Source organism: Plectropomus leopardus, chromosome 8 (assembly GCF_008729295.1).
Source record: "Plectropomus leopardus isolate mb chromosome 8, YSFRI_Pleo_2.0, whole genome shotgun sequence".
Classification (NCBI taxonomy): Eukaryota; Metazoa; Chordata; class Actinopteri; order Perciformes; family Serranidae; genus Plectropomus; species Plectropomus leopardus.
This window is the reverse complement of record NC_056470.1, coordinates 16855748-16873548: the sequence shown is the minus strand read 5'-3', so window position 1 is coordinate 16873548 and position 17801 is coordinate 16855748. Positions and strand designations below refer to the sequence as shown.

Below are 17801 nucleotides of genomic sequence, written 5' to 3'. Positions count from 1 at the left end.
CATTTACATCATAGCCTGCACTGTACATATATATGTTTTTGTGTTTTCTTTTTTGTCTTTTTTTTTCTTGTTTTTCGTTTTTTTCTTTTTCTTTCAAGTGTGAATGTATCATTCTAAAACATTACATCCAAGATGAGCATGGGTAAATTGGATGGCATTACTCACTCCTCCTGTGGTTCTCATTGGGAATGTATTTGGTTTCAGTGTGCAGCAGCCAAACTGATTCGGAGACCTCATATTGTAAACAGACCTCAGTTATTATTACAGACAGGGGGTTCTGGTACAGGCAGTGTTAAACACACCAAAATGGCATTAGTGGTGCGACGAAGGACGCCAGATTTACATCCAGTCATCCCATTATAAATAGGACCATCACTCCTGTGTAGAAAAGAAATGGCAGGAACACTGAAGGAGGCAGTTGTGTTTTGTCTACCATTTGACAAAGCCTCGGGTTGTTGTTTTTTTTTTTTTGTATGAAAAACACCCACAAAGCTTATTATACAACATAGCTGCGTCGATGTGAGGCCTGCTGATGTTTAATCTCGGCAAGTGTTTGCATTTCCGCCTCCATCTCTGGCTAATTACGTTTGAAGCGGGTGATAGTACTTGAAAGCCTGCACGTATGTGAAAAGATGGTGCGAGCCTGGGTCCAACACCACACAGTGTTTAAGAGGTCCCACAAAAGCACAATGATACACTGACAAACATGGGACTTTCAGCACTCCGACTCAGACCAAAGCACTATTCTCTTCTTCTGCTCTTCCATTTCTCTCTTGTTCTCATGGCAGTCAGTCAAAAACCCTGAAGGGAGGGGCTCTACCTTTTTATTATTGGTCCACGTTTTGTGTTATTTATCACCCAGCCACCTTCCTGAAACCTCAGACGAAATCCATTTGATTCTACAGTCAAAACCACAGAGCCCTTCATGGCAGTCCACCTTCCATACATGCTAGGCACGACAAGGCATGTCCTTGTGATAACGCTCTGCTAACTCTGCTGTGTCAGATGGTCAGTGTCACACTCACTGATCAGATCCTTTTCTGAGAATGATTGCATCACAAGGACATCAGAGAAGGAATTCAAGGCTTTTTTTTTCTAAAGCTGGCAACTCAATTGTCCAAAAAGCACTACCTAAGACATCACTTGTCGGGAAATTCTGATGTGGGTCTAACAGAGTACAAAACCTGAAATGAATCAGTCAGTTAAGAGTACTGTCTAATGTATCTACCTAAATGTTCTCAGTTTTCTTCCAGTAGCCCAAAACAAAAACAATATCAAAAATATGAAACCACATTTTCGTCTCTACAGCATTACAGGGGATACCTATTGACACGTTAGTACGCCAGACCCTTGCTGGTGCCAGTTATGGATTCCTTGGCATGAAACATGACCTGCTCTCATTGCCGCAACAGGAAAGTGACTGTATGATGGAAGTAAGTAAACAAAGAGATGTAAGCCCCAGATTTGTTTCAGCATGTGGCCCTCCAAATCTGTGCATCCTCACCAAGAGGATATCCTGCTTCCTAACACTCACACACTCTACACTCTTTCTACACTACTAACATTCAGAGCACCAAAAAACTAGCGTGTTGCTGGGTGATCTGACTTTGCCTCTGAGTGCTTACACCCTTCATTTACCTGAAATTTTAATGACGGGCTGAATCAAAAGATCTGTCTAAAAGGAAAGCTAGTGAAGGGCAGGATCATACAACTACCATTCCCCCAATATCCTATATATCATTATCCATTTTCTGGTTATAGTTCTCATAATTTCCCCAGTGGACAGCCTCAAACTACAGTCAAGCCACTGCAGTGGTCTGAGAATTAGTGTCTTGTGGACTATGATTACTCATGCATGATTCCTGATCAAAACATGCCTTCATGCAAGTCATTTCTATGCATTGAACAAGCACAATAATTATTATTTACCTGGAACTCGGCCTGAGCAAGTCTCCTTCAGCCCAAGTCAAAACAATGACTAATGACCCCGACCCAGTCAGTGTGAAAGCCCATGTAGAAAATGTCTTTTTCAATGTCAGTATAACAAAGAGGAAATGAAAAGACTAGTGACATGGGCTAAATGTTATCTTTTTTGCTGCTCAAATAATGTAAAGATGCAAGTATACTCAGCACAAACAAACAAAAAAAATCTTTGTCTACGGTTCTGGGTTTCCCCCTCCCTCGCTAGTGTTTCCTTCCTAGCTAAACTTGCTTGGTTTGATTATTGTTTTTGTTCTGATAAAGATGGTAAACGCGGTGTTACAGACTCTCCTTTAGACTGCTAATACAGTTCTAGTGGGATCTATGCGATCCAGTCCCGTAGCATTGGAGCTTTGCTGCGGGGGGTCCACACTTGGTGGTGGCAGGGATTTTGCAATTCTTCAATCATCTAGCAGAGATTTCAGTGCCTTGGCAGTTGGTCCCCAAAGAAGTGTGTCATTGGCCAGCACACTGCGAGTCATTTTGTATTTGTTCCTCATTTTTATGAACTTGGTCACTATGCAGCAAAGTTCCGTGGTAAACTGATTGTGTTTGGTTCAGCTGTCTTTGACGACATAAGAAACCACATTGCCTCAGTAATATTGAGTCTGTAAACATTTTTTTGTATATTTTTGTTTGTTTTTTTTCTTACTTGCAAATGATCACTTTTTCTACATTTGTTGGGTTTTGGGCTCAGAGTCTCATCTCGCTGTGTTTCGTTGGAATTTGTGAGTCACTGAACTTTAACACTTGGATTCCCACTCATCTTTTTGGTTTTTGTCCTTCTCTTTCCTGGCCCATTCCTCCTTGTTTTCATCCTGCTTCTCCTTGTCGGGTTTGGTCACGCTGTCGTAAGAGGGCAGTGAGGCTGTGGATGGTGTGCTCTCCTTCTTCTCTTGGTTGGTCCCGCCGTTCTCAAGCTTGTCGTTATTAAAAATGTGGCGCTTGAAGATGATGCCGCGCCGGATGAGGTGGCTGCGGTAGGCATTCTGGATAGTTCTGGCGGAGACATCCTCCTGTTTGCGGCGGAGAGTGGTGGTGATGGGTTCATACGACACCTTGGAGGGGTTGGCTGCCACAAAACGCTCCTCCATCTGTTGCCTCAGCATGTCCAACTCACCACTATCACCAAGCACTCGCTTTGTGAAGGCAAACAGGATGTCCAGGCAGTGAATGCGATCGCCGCTCACCATGGGCATGTCCATCGCAATTAGTTCTATAGTGTTGGGCTTTGGCACACGGAGTGGGTGCTCCAGGGCATCAGCAAAGTCAGACAGCTTGGCAAAAGTGATGAACTGAGAGGCAGTGGGGTCAAACTTCTCCCAGATCTCGTAGAAGGTCTCAAAGTCGTCCTCACTCAGTGGATCGGCACTTTCCTCTGTGGCCACACTGAAGTTCTCCAGGATGATGGCAATGTACATGTTGACCACAATTAGGAAAGAAATGATGATATACATGACGAAAAAGAAGATTCCCACTGAGGGGTTACCACAGTCGCCCTTCACGGATGTACCAGGGTTCTCCAAATTGGGATCGCAGTCTGGTGGGTAGTTGAGGATTGGCAGTAGCAGACCGTCCCATCCAGCCGATGTGGTGATCATGAACAAAATGATCATGCTGTTTCCAAAGGTCTCAAAATTGTACAAGTCATCAATTCCTGCTCCGTGTTTTACGTAGCCAAAGTTAGACATGCCGAAGATGGAAAAGATGAACATAACCAGGAAGAGCAGTAGGCCGATGTTGAACAGGGCTGGCAGTGACATCATCAGAGCAAAGAGTAAAGTCCTTATTCCTTTAGCTCCTTTGATCAGACGCAGGATACGGCCAATACGAGCCAACCTGATCACCCTGAACAGCGTCGGTGACACAAAGTACTTCTCAATGAGGTCAGCCAGGAACATACCTGAGAGAAAGGAAAGAGCAAAGGAAGAGAATACCATCAGAATACAGCAGGCTCAGGCCCAATCGCATTTATTTTTTCCCCTACCCTTTATAAGTGCCAACATGCCCATCAGAACAGCGTTACAAGGGGCAGTAGTTGAAAACTCCTCCTATGAAACAGGACAACGCTTCAAGACCTTGATACATCACTGGTACGCTGGTGTTTGCATAACCAGATGCGACTTGGGTTACTGGACATTGCAAATATGGCCTCTTTTGCAGTGATTTCTTTTGCGTGGGCACCAGGCAGCCTTTTGCGGCTGTCTGGTCGCTCATGATTCATTCATCACTTAAGTTGCATACTCTGAATCAATCAAACTAGTCATCAAATAAAAAGGAACACTGCTTCATTACAAGGCCACTAGCGGTGTTATGGAGGCAAATGCCAATCTGCACTAACATTAAAGGAGCAATGACAAGTGCAGAGGATTTGCTGCTGGACTAAATTTCGGGGGTCATATGACATCAAACGGGGGCAATGGGACATGAAAATATGTCAAAATGTGGGATTATCATACACAGATCATCCACGTTGAGACATCTGTATACTAGCAATTTTTTTGTGATGCTTGTAAATCCTAAATAAAAGGACCATAACATATTGAAAGGGCATTAAACTAAGTTAATAGGATTGTTATTGTAAATTCTAAATCTGATTTAACCATGAAAATAATTTTCTTTTGTTACTTGTTACTTTCTCTTAATGCTCAGATTTTCTCCAAAAACTCCATTTGGAGGGCCTCATTGCCCTAACACTTTGCCCTCCATGTCTATACCAACAAGAACAGGGATGCCCTACCCACGGGCATGAATGCACATAAAGCGCTGACTGGTAGGGACCAGGTATGTATTGGGATTAAGCCTTGGTACTTATCAAGCTACTCCCTCATCGCTCTGTGTCTTTCACCCCCCTCACTCACCGACAATAGATAGAATGACCACCACCACATCGAAGATATTCCAGCCATTGGTGAAGTAATAGTGGCGAAGGGCAAAGAGCTTCAGCAAGAACTCTGTGGTGAAAACCACAATAAAGATGAAGTTGACCCAGTAGAGGACATTCTCTGTTTCATCCGACTGATCGTCTGTTTCCACCATCATGGTGACCATGTTGAGGCAGATGAGAATCATGATGGAGATGTCAAAGACTTGCTGCGTCACAAAGTCAAACACCATGCCCTGGATCTTGTTCTGTGAGCAGACAGAAACAAAAAAAGAAATTTACTAAGGTTTCAAACAAATTATGTGCTGAATAATTTGAGCACTTTAGAGGAGAAAACCAGAAAAAAAACATACCTGTGGCCGAGGAATAGGTTTTTGTGGCTTTTTGGACCCCAGTTTTTTCATGGCATTGTAGTATTTTTTCTGTTCCTCTGTCATGAATATATCCTGACCTCCAAAGTAAAGGGATAAACAAAGATTTGGTTATAATCATACCCTGACACTACAGCAACTACAGCAAAACAGGGGCTAGGAAACCAGAACGGGTCTTATCTTTTTCTTCTGTTGGTTGAAGTTGTCAATGATCACACCAATGAAGAGGTTGAGGGTGAAGAAGGAGCCAAATATGATGAAAACAACAAAGTAGATGTACATGTAGATGTTGACTTCATAGTCGGGCTGGTCTTCCACCTGTAAGGGAGGCAAAATATTAAAGGTAATGTTACATTTTATTAACAAATTTAAGGAAACAATTTGACATTTTAGGAAGGACAATAATTTGCTTTCTTGAGTCACATGAAAATATCGATCACTCCCGTATCTGTACAGAAAATATGGGGCTAACTCCACTAGCCAGCTCGCTTAGCATAGCATAACAACTGCAAACAGGCGAAACAGCTAAGACTCCCTAAAAACATGAAGTTTGCCGGAGGGTGCCTTACGTCCTTTATGTTGTGGGCATGATGGTCAGTCTCGCTGACTCGCATTGGGTCGTCATGTCACCTTATTGATAAGCTGGCAAAACTGTCACCTAGAACTGAACTGTCAACTGTCTACTAGAAAGTTGTTTAGTAACCTAAATTTTGCCTTAAACACAGAGAGTTAGAGAGTCTGGAAACAGCTAGCCTGGCTTTGTCCAAAGCAAACAAAACCCTCCTAGCAGCACCCAGTTCATTAATCTGGGTCATTTTCTAAAGTTAGTCGGGGCTATGCTGGTCTTTCTGCTAAGTGAAGTTTGCTGGCTGCTGGTGGGAGCTTCGATCTTTTCATCTAACTCTCAGCAAGAGAATGAATAAATACTTTTCCTTTAAGACCTGCTTGCAAATCATCTGGCATACAGCTTTACAATATATATATTAAAGTAACGATGACTATACCTCTCTGGAATCCACAGCCGCGTACATAATGTCCATCCAACCTTTGAACGTGGCCTTTCAAAAGAGAGATATGACTAAATACATTTATAGGAACCAAAAATTGTAAAGTGAAATCAAAAAGACTCAAACCGAAACTGATGCATGTCCTGTGGTACAGCTTGTGCATGGACAAAAAAATAACCCCAAGAAGATGAAGGAAAAGGGCGTGGAGAAACACCAAATATACGCAATGAATAGGAACAGACTGCCTCAGAGTACTGTGAAAACAAGTAGTTTGAGTTTGAAGCAACAACAAACCCTCAGGTGGCGCACAGAAAGAAAAAAAACAACAGAAAAGTGCAAAGGAAAATGAGAAAACCACATTAGCATGAAATTAGAAAATGGAGTGAGGAGAGGAGGAGTGACACTCTCACCACTTGCAACAGGGCCAGGTATCCAGCGCCCACATTGTCAAAGTTGATCTTGACGTTCTTCCACCTGACCTCAGTAAAGTTTTGTTTCATGAGGGCCTCACACTGAGTCTTGTTGTTCACCACGTCGACTGGAAAGTATTCCTCTGACGTCTCATTGAAACAGTAGTAGTACTTGCCCGCAAACAAGTTGACCCCCATGATACTGAAAATCAGCCAAAAGATGAGGCAAACCAGCAACACATTCATAATGGAAGGGATGGCACCCACCAAGGCGTTGACTACCACCTAGACCAGACCAGGGAAGACAGGATATGACATGAGAACCAGGAAATAAACACAGCTCTTTTAACCCCTCCGACAAGACACTACATACTGTTATGGCATTACACTAAAAGCTTAAATCAAGCTTTTTAACCCCTTTGTTACAGGTGGAGTTAAAAGCAATCCTATTATGGTTTAATGTGGTTGAGAATAAGCATTGCTCACCAGCATGATGTACATACTGAAGCGTGGGGGATTAATGGGAAGGAGAGCTGTATCAGTCCCTTTCTAATTAGAGCAGCACTGATGTGACTTTGCGATGCTCTTTGATCTGTTGAAGCATGCGGCTAAAAGTGCTTCAGGGATACTCAGACACACACACACACACACACACACTTGTAACAGGGCAAATGCTTTTTGTGATAAACATACATAAAATTACAGCAAAATCCCAGTCTATTATTTTTATGTTTTAAACATGGTAGAATAATCATATTATATTGTACATGACATTAATGTCACTGACATGTAGTGTGTAATACCTATACCTGCCATATACTACAAGACTTTGAAAAAACAGAAGACAAACTCCTTCTACCTCAATATAACATTAACAATTTCTTATGTGTCTGCAAATACACATGACCCAAGAACATGGTGTCATATGTTGACAATATTCTTATTAATTCAGCATCAATATTATCTATTAAGATACACTGTATATAAGTTGGTTAGCGTCGCTAATTTAGTGGGAGGTGACCGTGGAAATGAGAGCTGAAATTTTTAAAAAACTAGGGTTTCTCACTAATATAAGTGTTTATACTGTTTGAGATACACACTGAATTAAACAAAGACTATATTCCTTAAAAGTTGTTTGGTGTAAGGCCGGCATTAGTTAATGGTCACACATAGTATAATGTGTCAGAGAAAACGTGCATGTCAGTTCCTATAAATAATAGAAGAAAAAAAAAACAGATATGGTGAGTTCATGTACTGTAAATTATTGTAGTAATTATACACTTAACAATATATCTGATTTGAATGATTTCTTCCATTAGATTACAGACAAACATACACACAAACACACACTCCATATGTGCACACACCTCTTCCCAAAAGTGGTTTTCTTAAGCTTTGTCGCTCTAAAGACTTACAGTTAAAACTCTTAATGCACCCATTATTATTTCACCTCTACTTAAATGCATTAAATAGAAGTAAATATTTTTTAAAGCATTAAATGGGAGCATTTTTGACTGTGTTGTTATGAATAGAGTTTATATTCGGACAAAATATCTTATATTTCTACATGTTTACTTGATAAAGCTTACAATGTCATTAAGAAGTGTTTGCCATACCACTATGAAGTGTCCACTCGAACCACCCCAACCTCACACAGTCAATATTCTTAATCTTGCTGACCCTTTCCCATGACTAAGTCAAACAATATATCACTAAAGCAGTAAAAAAAAAAATCAAATAAAGTATAATTCCCACCACCCCAAATCCAGACCTTTCTAATAACCCATACTGATTCCCCGTAGATTTATCATAGCCAGTAACAAGCTCAGCACATAGTGAACCGCTCACTACCAGTGTTAGGCAGGCCGACCAGCAGCTCTCAGGCAGACAGCTGAGCATGCATGTCTTTGGCAGACTCGTTTTGTGGAGCCATATTCCCTCCTCATTACAGACAGACAGGGAGGAGCGCTGGAGCAGGATTCTCTCAGCGAGTACACAACCTTCACAGGCTTGTGCTAAATCTTAAATTTGAGCTGTACAGAGGGCACACTGTTGAAATATTCTGTCTGATATAAGCCGCTAAAAGAAAAATGATTTTAGGATGTTTTTTGAACACAATTACAGGCCTTAAAACCACCACAGTGTTGCCATTGCACTCGCTGAGAGAATGACTCCTTGCTCTATCTGAGATACAATTGAACCGCTTTCAAAGATTCAGTGTTTAAAAAAAAAAGAATTAGGCCATGCTGTGTGGAAAGCATTCTCAGAAAGAGGGAAAATGGCTTTCAAAAATGCATAATGTGCATCAGCAGTTATAGTACATGCGTGTTACATGGCATTGTGCAATCTCAAGAACCGCTCAAATAAATAAATAAATAAATAGAGAAATGTGTGGATAGAGAGATAGCGGCTAAAGAGGTAATGGTTGAAGCTTTGCTTGCTTGTGCGTCTGACGAGCCATTCTGATATTTACATGGCAAATATCTACAGCACAATATGGCTGAACTCTTATATGTGTGGCCTGCTCACAGTGATGACAGGTCATTTGAGCTACTGGGCTTTGGAAGTTACATCCAAAAGCCCCATGACAGCTTGCAAAAATAAAACCACCAAAATTATTGTCATTTCAAAATCTTTGGTGTAACTTAAACGTCAGCAGGTTCGTCAGCAAAAAGGGGATTTACTCAAAGTGGGGTAAATATGGCTAGAGATGTTGTCATTCCTGTACAATGCATTGCTCAAAAAAGTAAGACCAAGATTACAAAGCAGCATTAAGAGAAAGAGAGAGCAAAGTAGGTAGTCGGAACAGCCCGTAATCATTGCATGTTAAGCAGTGCAATGTGTCCAATTGAAGCTGCACTGCTTGCTTGGCGCTGTTGAGTTGCGTTGGCTTCTGCGATGCCATAATACTCAACCAGCGGGGATATAAACGTTCTCATCATTCTAACTCTCCAGAATCTCTTTCATAGGGTGTCATCTCTCCATTCATGTACTTCCCTATTCATTTATTTATTGCTTTGACCTCAATTTTTTCCGTTTTCCGTTTCAACAAAATGGTAACTCGATTGATGAACATAGACATTACAGTCAGAAATTGATACAGCAGGATCAAATTCCTCTGTTTGTTTCCCTTTGCATGACTGGGCCACCCTCACCTTGCTTACCACATACACCCAGTGAATAAGGTCATTCATTGGGGCACTGGTATTAGCGTTATTACACTCTATAGAGCAAGTGTGCCATGATTTCCAACCCCAAAAATGACATAATAATCAAAAGCTCTTTTTCCCGTCCCAGAATTAATAATTAAACCTATAAAATTTTAGTGAAACGTTCACGACAACATTCATAAAGCCTATCCAGGGCCTAAAAGCACTGACGTCTGGTCATGTGCAACGGCATCACATTTTAGTCGCTGGATATCTCGTATGAATGAGACGATAAATTTACAATCAATCCACCCACTACACTAATGCACAGGCCTTCTTCTCCTGCTGGTCTGTCATTTTTGGGACGTACTGAAGAGGGGCGACACATTGTCTGTCTAGGGTTGAAAGTGTTGTCCGAACTCTGTAGTGTTAGTAAACCTCTGGGTCCCCACCCAGCCAGTCCCAGAACTCAAAGTCAGAGTTTAACTGGGCCCGTTGTTGCCTCCCAGTTTCACTTCCTGTGGGAGTGGAAGGCAACAGGAAGCCAGGGCCTGCTGTATGCGTGACAGTTATGTGGTGCCATGACATGACAGCAGTAATGCCTTATGTGAAATGGCAGCCTAGCATATTTGCTAAGCTTCTGCCTGCTTTCCCAAAGGAAGGCACTAAAAATTATTTTAAGTATCTAATACAGACAATGTTTAGCAACATTTACAGTAATAACCTGCCACCATAATAGACTGAGATCAGTCAGTCGGATGGTAGGATCCAAAGTGCTGAAGCTGGCAGAAGCTTAACAAATATTTTCCTCCCAAAGCCACAACACTGAGTGTGTGTGGTTTCTGTTTCAGTCCCTGATGCTGAAAGATCCTGGACAAGCAGGAGAGAGTGTGGTGACCCTCCAACAGTCCAACCCAGCCAAACCGGGTTGAGGTGGAGTGAGTCGTGGAGGGATAGAGGGAAGGGTGGAGTGGGTGCTGCACAGTGCTGCACATGTGGGGCTGAGGAGGAGGTGGGGAGGGGCTGAGGTGAAGAGGAGAAGCTCAAACTAGAAGACAAGGCAACCAGTCCAAGCATAGTGAGTAGTAAAAGAGAAAGAGAATTAAAGAGAAAGAAAGGGGGGGGGGGGGGGCGACTACGGGTGACAACAACCAGGTGCAACCTATTGCTACCACCAGTCACAGAGACAACCAATCAGATATGCTAGGAGAAGACAGCTGATGCAACCAGAGGTTCTGTCCGGAGTGATTTCTGCTCTGTAAGGGCACGGTCACACATAAGCGAATGACAATTTGCATTTTGTTAGATAGCACAAGGAGGTTTTAAAAAAAAAAAAGACTTCACGGCATCAGGCATTATCACTTGTGCAGTAAAATCTGGTCTGCATTTTCCAAAATGCTCAATAGCTGGCGCATTATCAAATTACACTGGGATAATTGATTTGTTCCAGTGAGGCGTCTGCGGTCGGCCTTGGATTGAAATGTATTAAGAATTATAGTTCTGCAATTATCGCAAAGATCTTTAATAAAAGACCATAAACAAATGCTCTCTATATGAAAATAATCCACAGCCACTTTTTTGAGTGTATCCAAAAGGCTTTGTCAGGCAAAACCCACCAAAGGAGACTAGGAAATAGCGCCCCCAATATTGGCTCATTAGATACAGCAACTACAGCCAATGACCGTCAAGCAGGGTCGACCACACACAACACAACGTGTGCCGGGTTTGAAGCCAATTCTAATCATGGCCAAACAGTGGAATTAAAAATTTCCAAGTCTGTTGTGATGCCTTTGGGGCCAAAAAGACTTTTTCCCCATAGAATTACAATCTGAAAAAAAAAGTTGTTTTTTTTTTTTTATTGAGCGTCACAACCTGATGAGAGCGCAAGTCTGTAATGTACTAGCTTTATGGGCCAAACATGCAGAAGATCCTGGTAACTTAATACCCGGGAACACAAACATTTTTTTGGCCCCAATGCTCCACTAAGCAGCTTTCAATGGGAATGAATGGAGCCCTGCCTTGAATGCTATACCCCGATCTCTTTATACATCCATCCTGGAAGCAAATGTTTTATTCACCCCTTCACTCGCATGAATGGAAGTCAACAGGAAGTGAATACTTGCAATTGTCAATTTCGCGCATCTGTCATCGTGCCCTCAATCACTTCCTGTACAAATTGGACGAATTCCTCTAAATGGTTGTTTTGCAGCCGCCCTGTATGCTGAGTTTTGGTGTGACTGGTTGGGCAGAGGTTTTGGTGTCCTGCAGCTCCCCGGTTCCTGCTGGTTGTTCTCGATGCCAGATGCATTGAGGGATGGTGTGAGCTGGGGAGGGGGGGAGGTGTCTTATTTAAAAGCAGTGGTTGAGAATCAGGCCAAATGAGGAGCTAATTGTTGATTTGAATGCTCTGTGAGATGGCATGTAAGTTTGGTTAGCTTTGACCAATTTCACATTCACTTTCGCCAATCAAGAAGAAACAAAGTCAGATGAAGTATCAGAATTTCTACTTTGTCACTTATGTGATGAGGCAGCTTTGTGAAAAAATATATCTTGTCATGTAATTTTTATTGTGAAACAAATCAATTTGTATGTAGTTTAATAAAATTCAATTGAAATGAATATTTTTCTGCTGGCAATACAACTTTACTGTTACTTTACTCAGTCTCCCAGCTGCATCATGACTTGTTCTTTGGCTCTAACAAAGGCATGGTACAGGATTGCGCATGGAAAGGTGACTTCTTGGCTTTCATTTCCTGGTCTTAAAAACAATCCCCCAATATTTTTTTATTTTTTGATCTCTTAGTTGTTGTTTTTTTAAAATCAGTTCTAGCATGCTTTAAACTGTTGAATGGGCATGCGGAAGGATCAGCTGCTTAGCTTTGGATCTTACCCTCATCCCTTCAAAACGTGACAAGGCTCTGAGGGGTCTCAAGGCCCTTAGTGTCCTGAGTGATTTAATGGGCCCTAGATCGGAGTAGCCCAGCGCATTAGCTACAAGGCTGACTATAGACACCTACACAAAAACAGAGAAGCAAAAGAGGTTCCAAACTGTTAGAAGTGAGAATATTCACTAGGGAAGAGAGACGGCCCTGGCATAGGCGGAGAGTTGCTTGACATACACACATAAATCTATGCATGTATATGCATGTATAATATTGCGTTTATACATGCATATACACTGAGAGAGAAGGTCAATGTTTAGTATAGGTTTTATGTGTGTAGTATTTTTAGTAGCAGTACGCCATAGGGATTGTTTGTCTGTTATTTTGGGGCAGTTGACAAGGTGTGAAAAGTCCTTTGTACCTGCAAAGAAATTTGTGGTTGAGAGAGAGAAAGAGAGAGAGAGAGGAGAGAGAGACATAAGACTCAAATAGAGGGTAAATTAGGCAGAAAAGAGTGCTACATGATTTAGTAAAGATACAAGCGAAGGGACTGGGGGAGCATAGGAAGAGGAGTTTGGGAGGGAGGAAAGGAGAGAGGTTACCCTGTAGAAGCTGATAAAAACCCAACAGACTTGAGAGCCTTACCCTTGCCCCTCTAACATTGTCTCTCCATGTCGCTCTCGGGCTGAGGCATAAAATCCCATATAATTTAAGACAGACAAACTAATGGAACCTAAGAGAAAGAATACAAGTAAACATGTACAAGTGTGTCATTTTGCCATTTTCTTTCTCAGACATCAAATCAAATTGTCACAAAGCATTTAGAGTCAAACAGGAGAGCCACAGTCACATGAAACCACGCACAAGAAACAGGGATGGAGGTTAAGGGCAGACCGGATATAGTTATTAGCACTGGATGGCACTGAAAGGACAAAAATACACAGAATACAGTCGAGTTACACACAGTTAACAATAACAGCACACAACCTCAAAGAAATTGGTACAGTCCCTCTCACATCCAGCAGCAGCCACCAAGGCATTACAGCAGCCAAAGAACTATTTACAGTTTTATCATTAGTTAAAAGCACTCACTGTCCATTAATTATGTCATTAATTCACTAAACTGTCAAAGCAAAATAGTGAATGTCGAGAACTCTCATCGCCGTAATAAATCAATGTATATGTAGGCAAAATGGCCTGTTTTGGTTTGATAATTGTGAATGACCAATAGCTCTGAGTCATATAGCTGATCTAAGCCAAACTCATATATAGTAATTGGGAATTGGACAGTGGGGATTGTGGTCAATACGATGCACTAATGTTCTTTGAGGGCGAAAAGTGCAGGAATGGCTTGGCCTTGATGAAGTCATCTCAAGCGTGCTGAGACGGCCATTACATGCTGTCTGCTGCACAGGGAAGCTTTGTAATGAAGGATTCTTTGGCTGAATGCAGATTATTCTCGATGCAAAATGCAGGAGGAGTGGGCAGCCGTTTTAGAATTAGGTCATATGGAGAGAAATTTGTTTGTTCAAGAATAAATACATGATCACAGGACCCACATCCCTGGGAAGTCTTTTCATTTTTTCCAAACTGCGATCTCGGTCTGGATGCTGGAGGGACTGAAACAGGGGGAGTACCAGTTCCTTACAAATAAGGAAAAATATCAACAGTGAACACATGTGAAAGCACCTCCAACCAGCCACCGACACCAACCGGTCAAACTCACCGCAAGAACAACATCCAAAGCTTACCAAAGTCACGGAGGGAGGTTTTGTAACAGGCAAAATCTTCATTTTGACTGATTTTAGGATCAATGTGGATTACAAGAGACCAACTTTTCAACCATCTGAATGTGAAATGCATCAAAACTTATAAAAAATAACAGCAGAACAGGTTGCAGCATGGATTCATACTGTCCATGTAAATGTTGGACCATGTTAAAACATCAGGATTTATTCAAGTGCTTACTCTTTGGCACAAAGCCTCTATTTAAATCAATAACGTTGCCTCTCCAATAAGTTAGCAGCTGTTCTGGTAGGGGACAGTAAAATAAAGATTTTGCCTTGATCTATACTACAGTGTTTGGGGTAATTGTCACCTTCAGCCTGACCCCTTGGAGAGCCCCCCATTGGGGTGCCTGGCCTCTGGCCCCCCCCGCTGGGCCAGCTGTGTGGTAGTGGCCTCAGCGCCTCAACGTCCTTCTCACAGAGCTCTGCAAGGCAAGGCCAGTGACATCTGGGGCTGTGATCCCATGATGACGACAGCACAAACCAAACAGAAATAAACCAAACTAAAAACAAAGGGGAAAACACAACAAAACAATGATAATAATCTGAGTGAAAAAGAAAGATGAATGGAGTATGACACCTTCATCCTAAACAAGAGTGACCTGCTCTAGCTATTTTGTCATTTTAAAGGTTCTGTATGTAAACTTTTACCAATATTATTCTTTTATTTCTTGCCAATGGTTTGAACAGGTAGCACCGAAAACTTAAAAGCTGAGACTTTCCCCGAGTTTCTTGGTTGCTTCTAGCAGCCTGTGGACTAACTATTATGTAGGCTTCAGGACTTGGACCAAACAGTACCTGAAAGGATGCCTGGGGCTAAGGTTAGCACTGGCAGAATTGGAGTTGCTATCGTGGCTAATGTCTGAGCTGCTGTCTGTTTTGTCCCGGGGAAGTTAGCCACATAGCTGGTTCTTGTTTCATTTGTGCTTTCATAAATTGTACATCCATCCAATCCAGTGTACCATATCGGAATTTAAGTGTCTCTTTTGTGGAAAAGATATCCTTATGTTAGAGGAAGCGATGATGTGTAAAATATTGTGTTATTGTGGTTTAAGCTGAGTAACTGGCTAGCTAACATAGCAAAATACCGTCTTGGTCAGAAAATATAATTTAATTCTGCCGCCTTGAAATGGGATCATGATTACCGTGTTCACAAAAAGACTATAAATGAAAGACCCTCTTGTGGTATTTACAGCCTTGTAAGTGAAAATTTTCTGGGAGCTTCACAACTTTCACCAGAGTTCACCATTTCCATTTGAACGCAGCATTTATCCAGACTCCAGGGCTGATCTGGCTGGTAAATGGCTATCTTGCTATTTGTAAATTACTTCAGTGGCAAAGCTGCATAGTATCAGGAGCCAATGATCCAAATTAAATACAGGAACACTGCAGATAGTAATGTTATTTTAAACATATAGAGTTCCCACGTTCATGAAAAAACTGTTCAAGTCATGGAGTTTCACAATTACATTCTTTGCGCCTGAGAAAGTCACTGAATTTTGTTGTGTGTAATGAAACAATTTAAGTTATCTTCGATTATAACCTTCCACATAATGTAACATAACAGCAAATTTATTTTCAGTAGCCGTTGATGAACCATAGCTCTAATATAGCTCTAACCATAGCCCCCCCCACCCCCACCAGAAACCAGAAAACTGACTGCAGTTCACTTAATGGCCTCAGAAAGAGGTGTCACTAATAACAAGGATTTTCTGAAAGTTACATACAGAAACTTTAAACAGCTTGTGTAAGATGCATGTGGATTAATCCTCATACAATATAAATAATCATTCCTACATGGAAAAAAAAACAAAAACTTCCTTATTATGCAAATATCTGGTTTTGTCTAAAGTTAAGTCGATGTTTTAACTAATTTAACAAAACTTTCGAACATTAAATTTCTTCCCCCGTGCCATTTTTAGTCAATACATAACAAAATACATTTTTATAATGCAAATCAGGAAGACACAAATCAGATGGGTAACAGAAAGATGCAGTAACAGAAGGGAAATGAGGAGGAACACACTCACACAAAGAGCCAGGCACATCCACACTCAGAGAAAAAAACAGGCCGGTTTAATGATGGTGCCCCCCCTTTGTGAGTCCATGGCAATGGTTTCACCGCACAACACAGAGGCACAGTCAGGCCACAACACAACCCAGACTCATCAAGCACAGGTCTTTTTTTCCTTTTTTTTTTTGAGGGGGAGCGTTAGTGAAGACCAAACTTACCGCTGACCGCCTGTCACCCACCATCATTACATCTCAGCACAATATCACCACATTCCTGAGGTTACACTTTCAAGAGGGAATGGAAGGAGGACGGGGAAAGTGGGGAGGAGGGATGTCACTCTCTGTGACATGTTCACAACTTGGGAAACGTGGCGCCCCGCACTGTCCCAAGTGTTGGGCTTGACAACACACCTACAGGGAGGGATTCTACAATGGCAACAACCAGAATCAGTACAGTGTGGTATGATTATATCTACTGCAAGCTTTGTGTGTGCTCTGTGTCAGCCTTGAAAATATGGTTTAATATATAATAAATAAATAATTATAGTTGTATGTTTAGAAAGTCTTTATATACATATGTGCCATTTTAAAGGAATATTTCACCCCCAAATGATCAATTATATATCAATTGCTCACCCTGTGTTACGTTGAATTTGAGAAAAAAAATTCTCACACGCTTCCACATTGAACTAAGAATCCTAAAAAGCTAAAATTCTTCATTAAACAGCCCATTTTCACAAAAACAAAACAAACAAACAAAAATAACAGCCACACAACACCAGGCTTTAAAGCCAAGTCAGTTGAAATCAACCTATTATGTTGTTTAGGTATAAGAGCATCATCGTGAAATGAAGTCATAGCTTTCTTTATTAAACAACAGTGAAGCTATATCAAAACATCAATTTAACAACACAACTTAACTGCAGTATAATCCTAACTGTATGCACAATACTTACCAAACACATGAATATATTTTGCTAAAACCATAATATTAAAAACACCTCTGCATAAACACTTCACACATGCATAAGCATACTTGTGCTACTTATGCGGAAGTATTCTAAATAATAGGTTAAAGTGAAGATGCTCACGTTTGGGAAGTACTGAGCATACGACTGGATAAAGAAGATTTGGATTATACTGCGTGAGTTGCGTGTGAGCTTGTAAACGGATGATTTGATATAGTTTTGCTGTTGTTAAAGGCATCCCTATGAATTTACTCAGTTTTTAATTTTTTTGTTCACAGTGGAGGCATGTGAGGAAAACAGCTTAAATAAAGAACTCAACATGACACAGGATGAAGAACTAATATACAAAT

At 41.3% G+C, this 17801-nt stretch overlaps 1 protein-coding gene across 5 annotated transcripts in view; it reads right to left on the bottom strand.

Annotated features, from left to right (window-relative positions):
• Positions 1-1308: 1308 nt before the first annotated feature.
• scn8aa (sodium channel, voltage gated, type VIII, alpha subunit a) overlaps positions 1309-17801 on the bottom strand; it is a 55455-nt gene continuing 38962 nt past the window's right edge. For all 5 annotated transcript variants that reach the window (XM_042491425.1, XM_042491428.1, XM_042491423.1 and 2 more), the window contains exons 21-27: positions 12692-12814; positions 6653-6937; positions 6240-6293; positions 5416-5553; positions 5218-5322; positions 4842-5112; positions 1309-3883 (exon numbers count right to left, since the gene is read on the bottom strand). In XM_042491425.1, coding sequence (XP_042347359.1) covers positions 2724-3883; positions 4842-5112; positions 5218-5322; positions 5416-5553; positions 6240-6293; positions 6653-6937; positions 12692-12814 — 2136 coding nt within the window. In that variant the 3' untranslated portion in view covers positions 1309-2723. The remainder of the gene's footprint in view (positions 3884-4841; positions 5113-5217; positions 5323-5415; positions 5554-6239; positions 6294-6652; positions 6938-12691; positions 12815-17801) is intronic.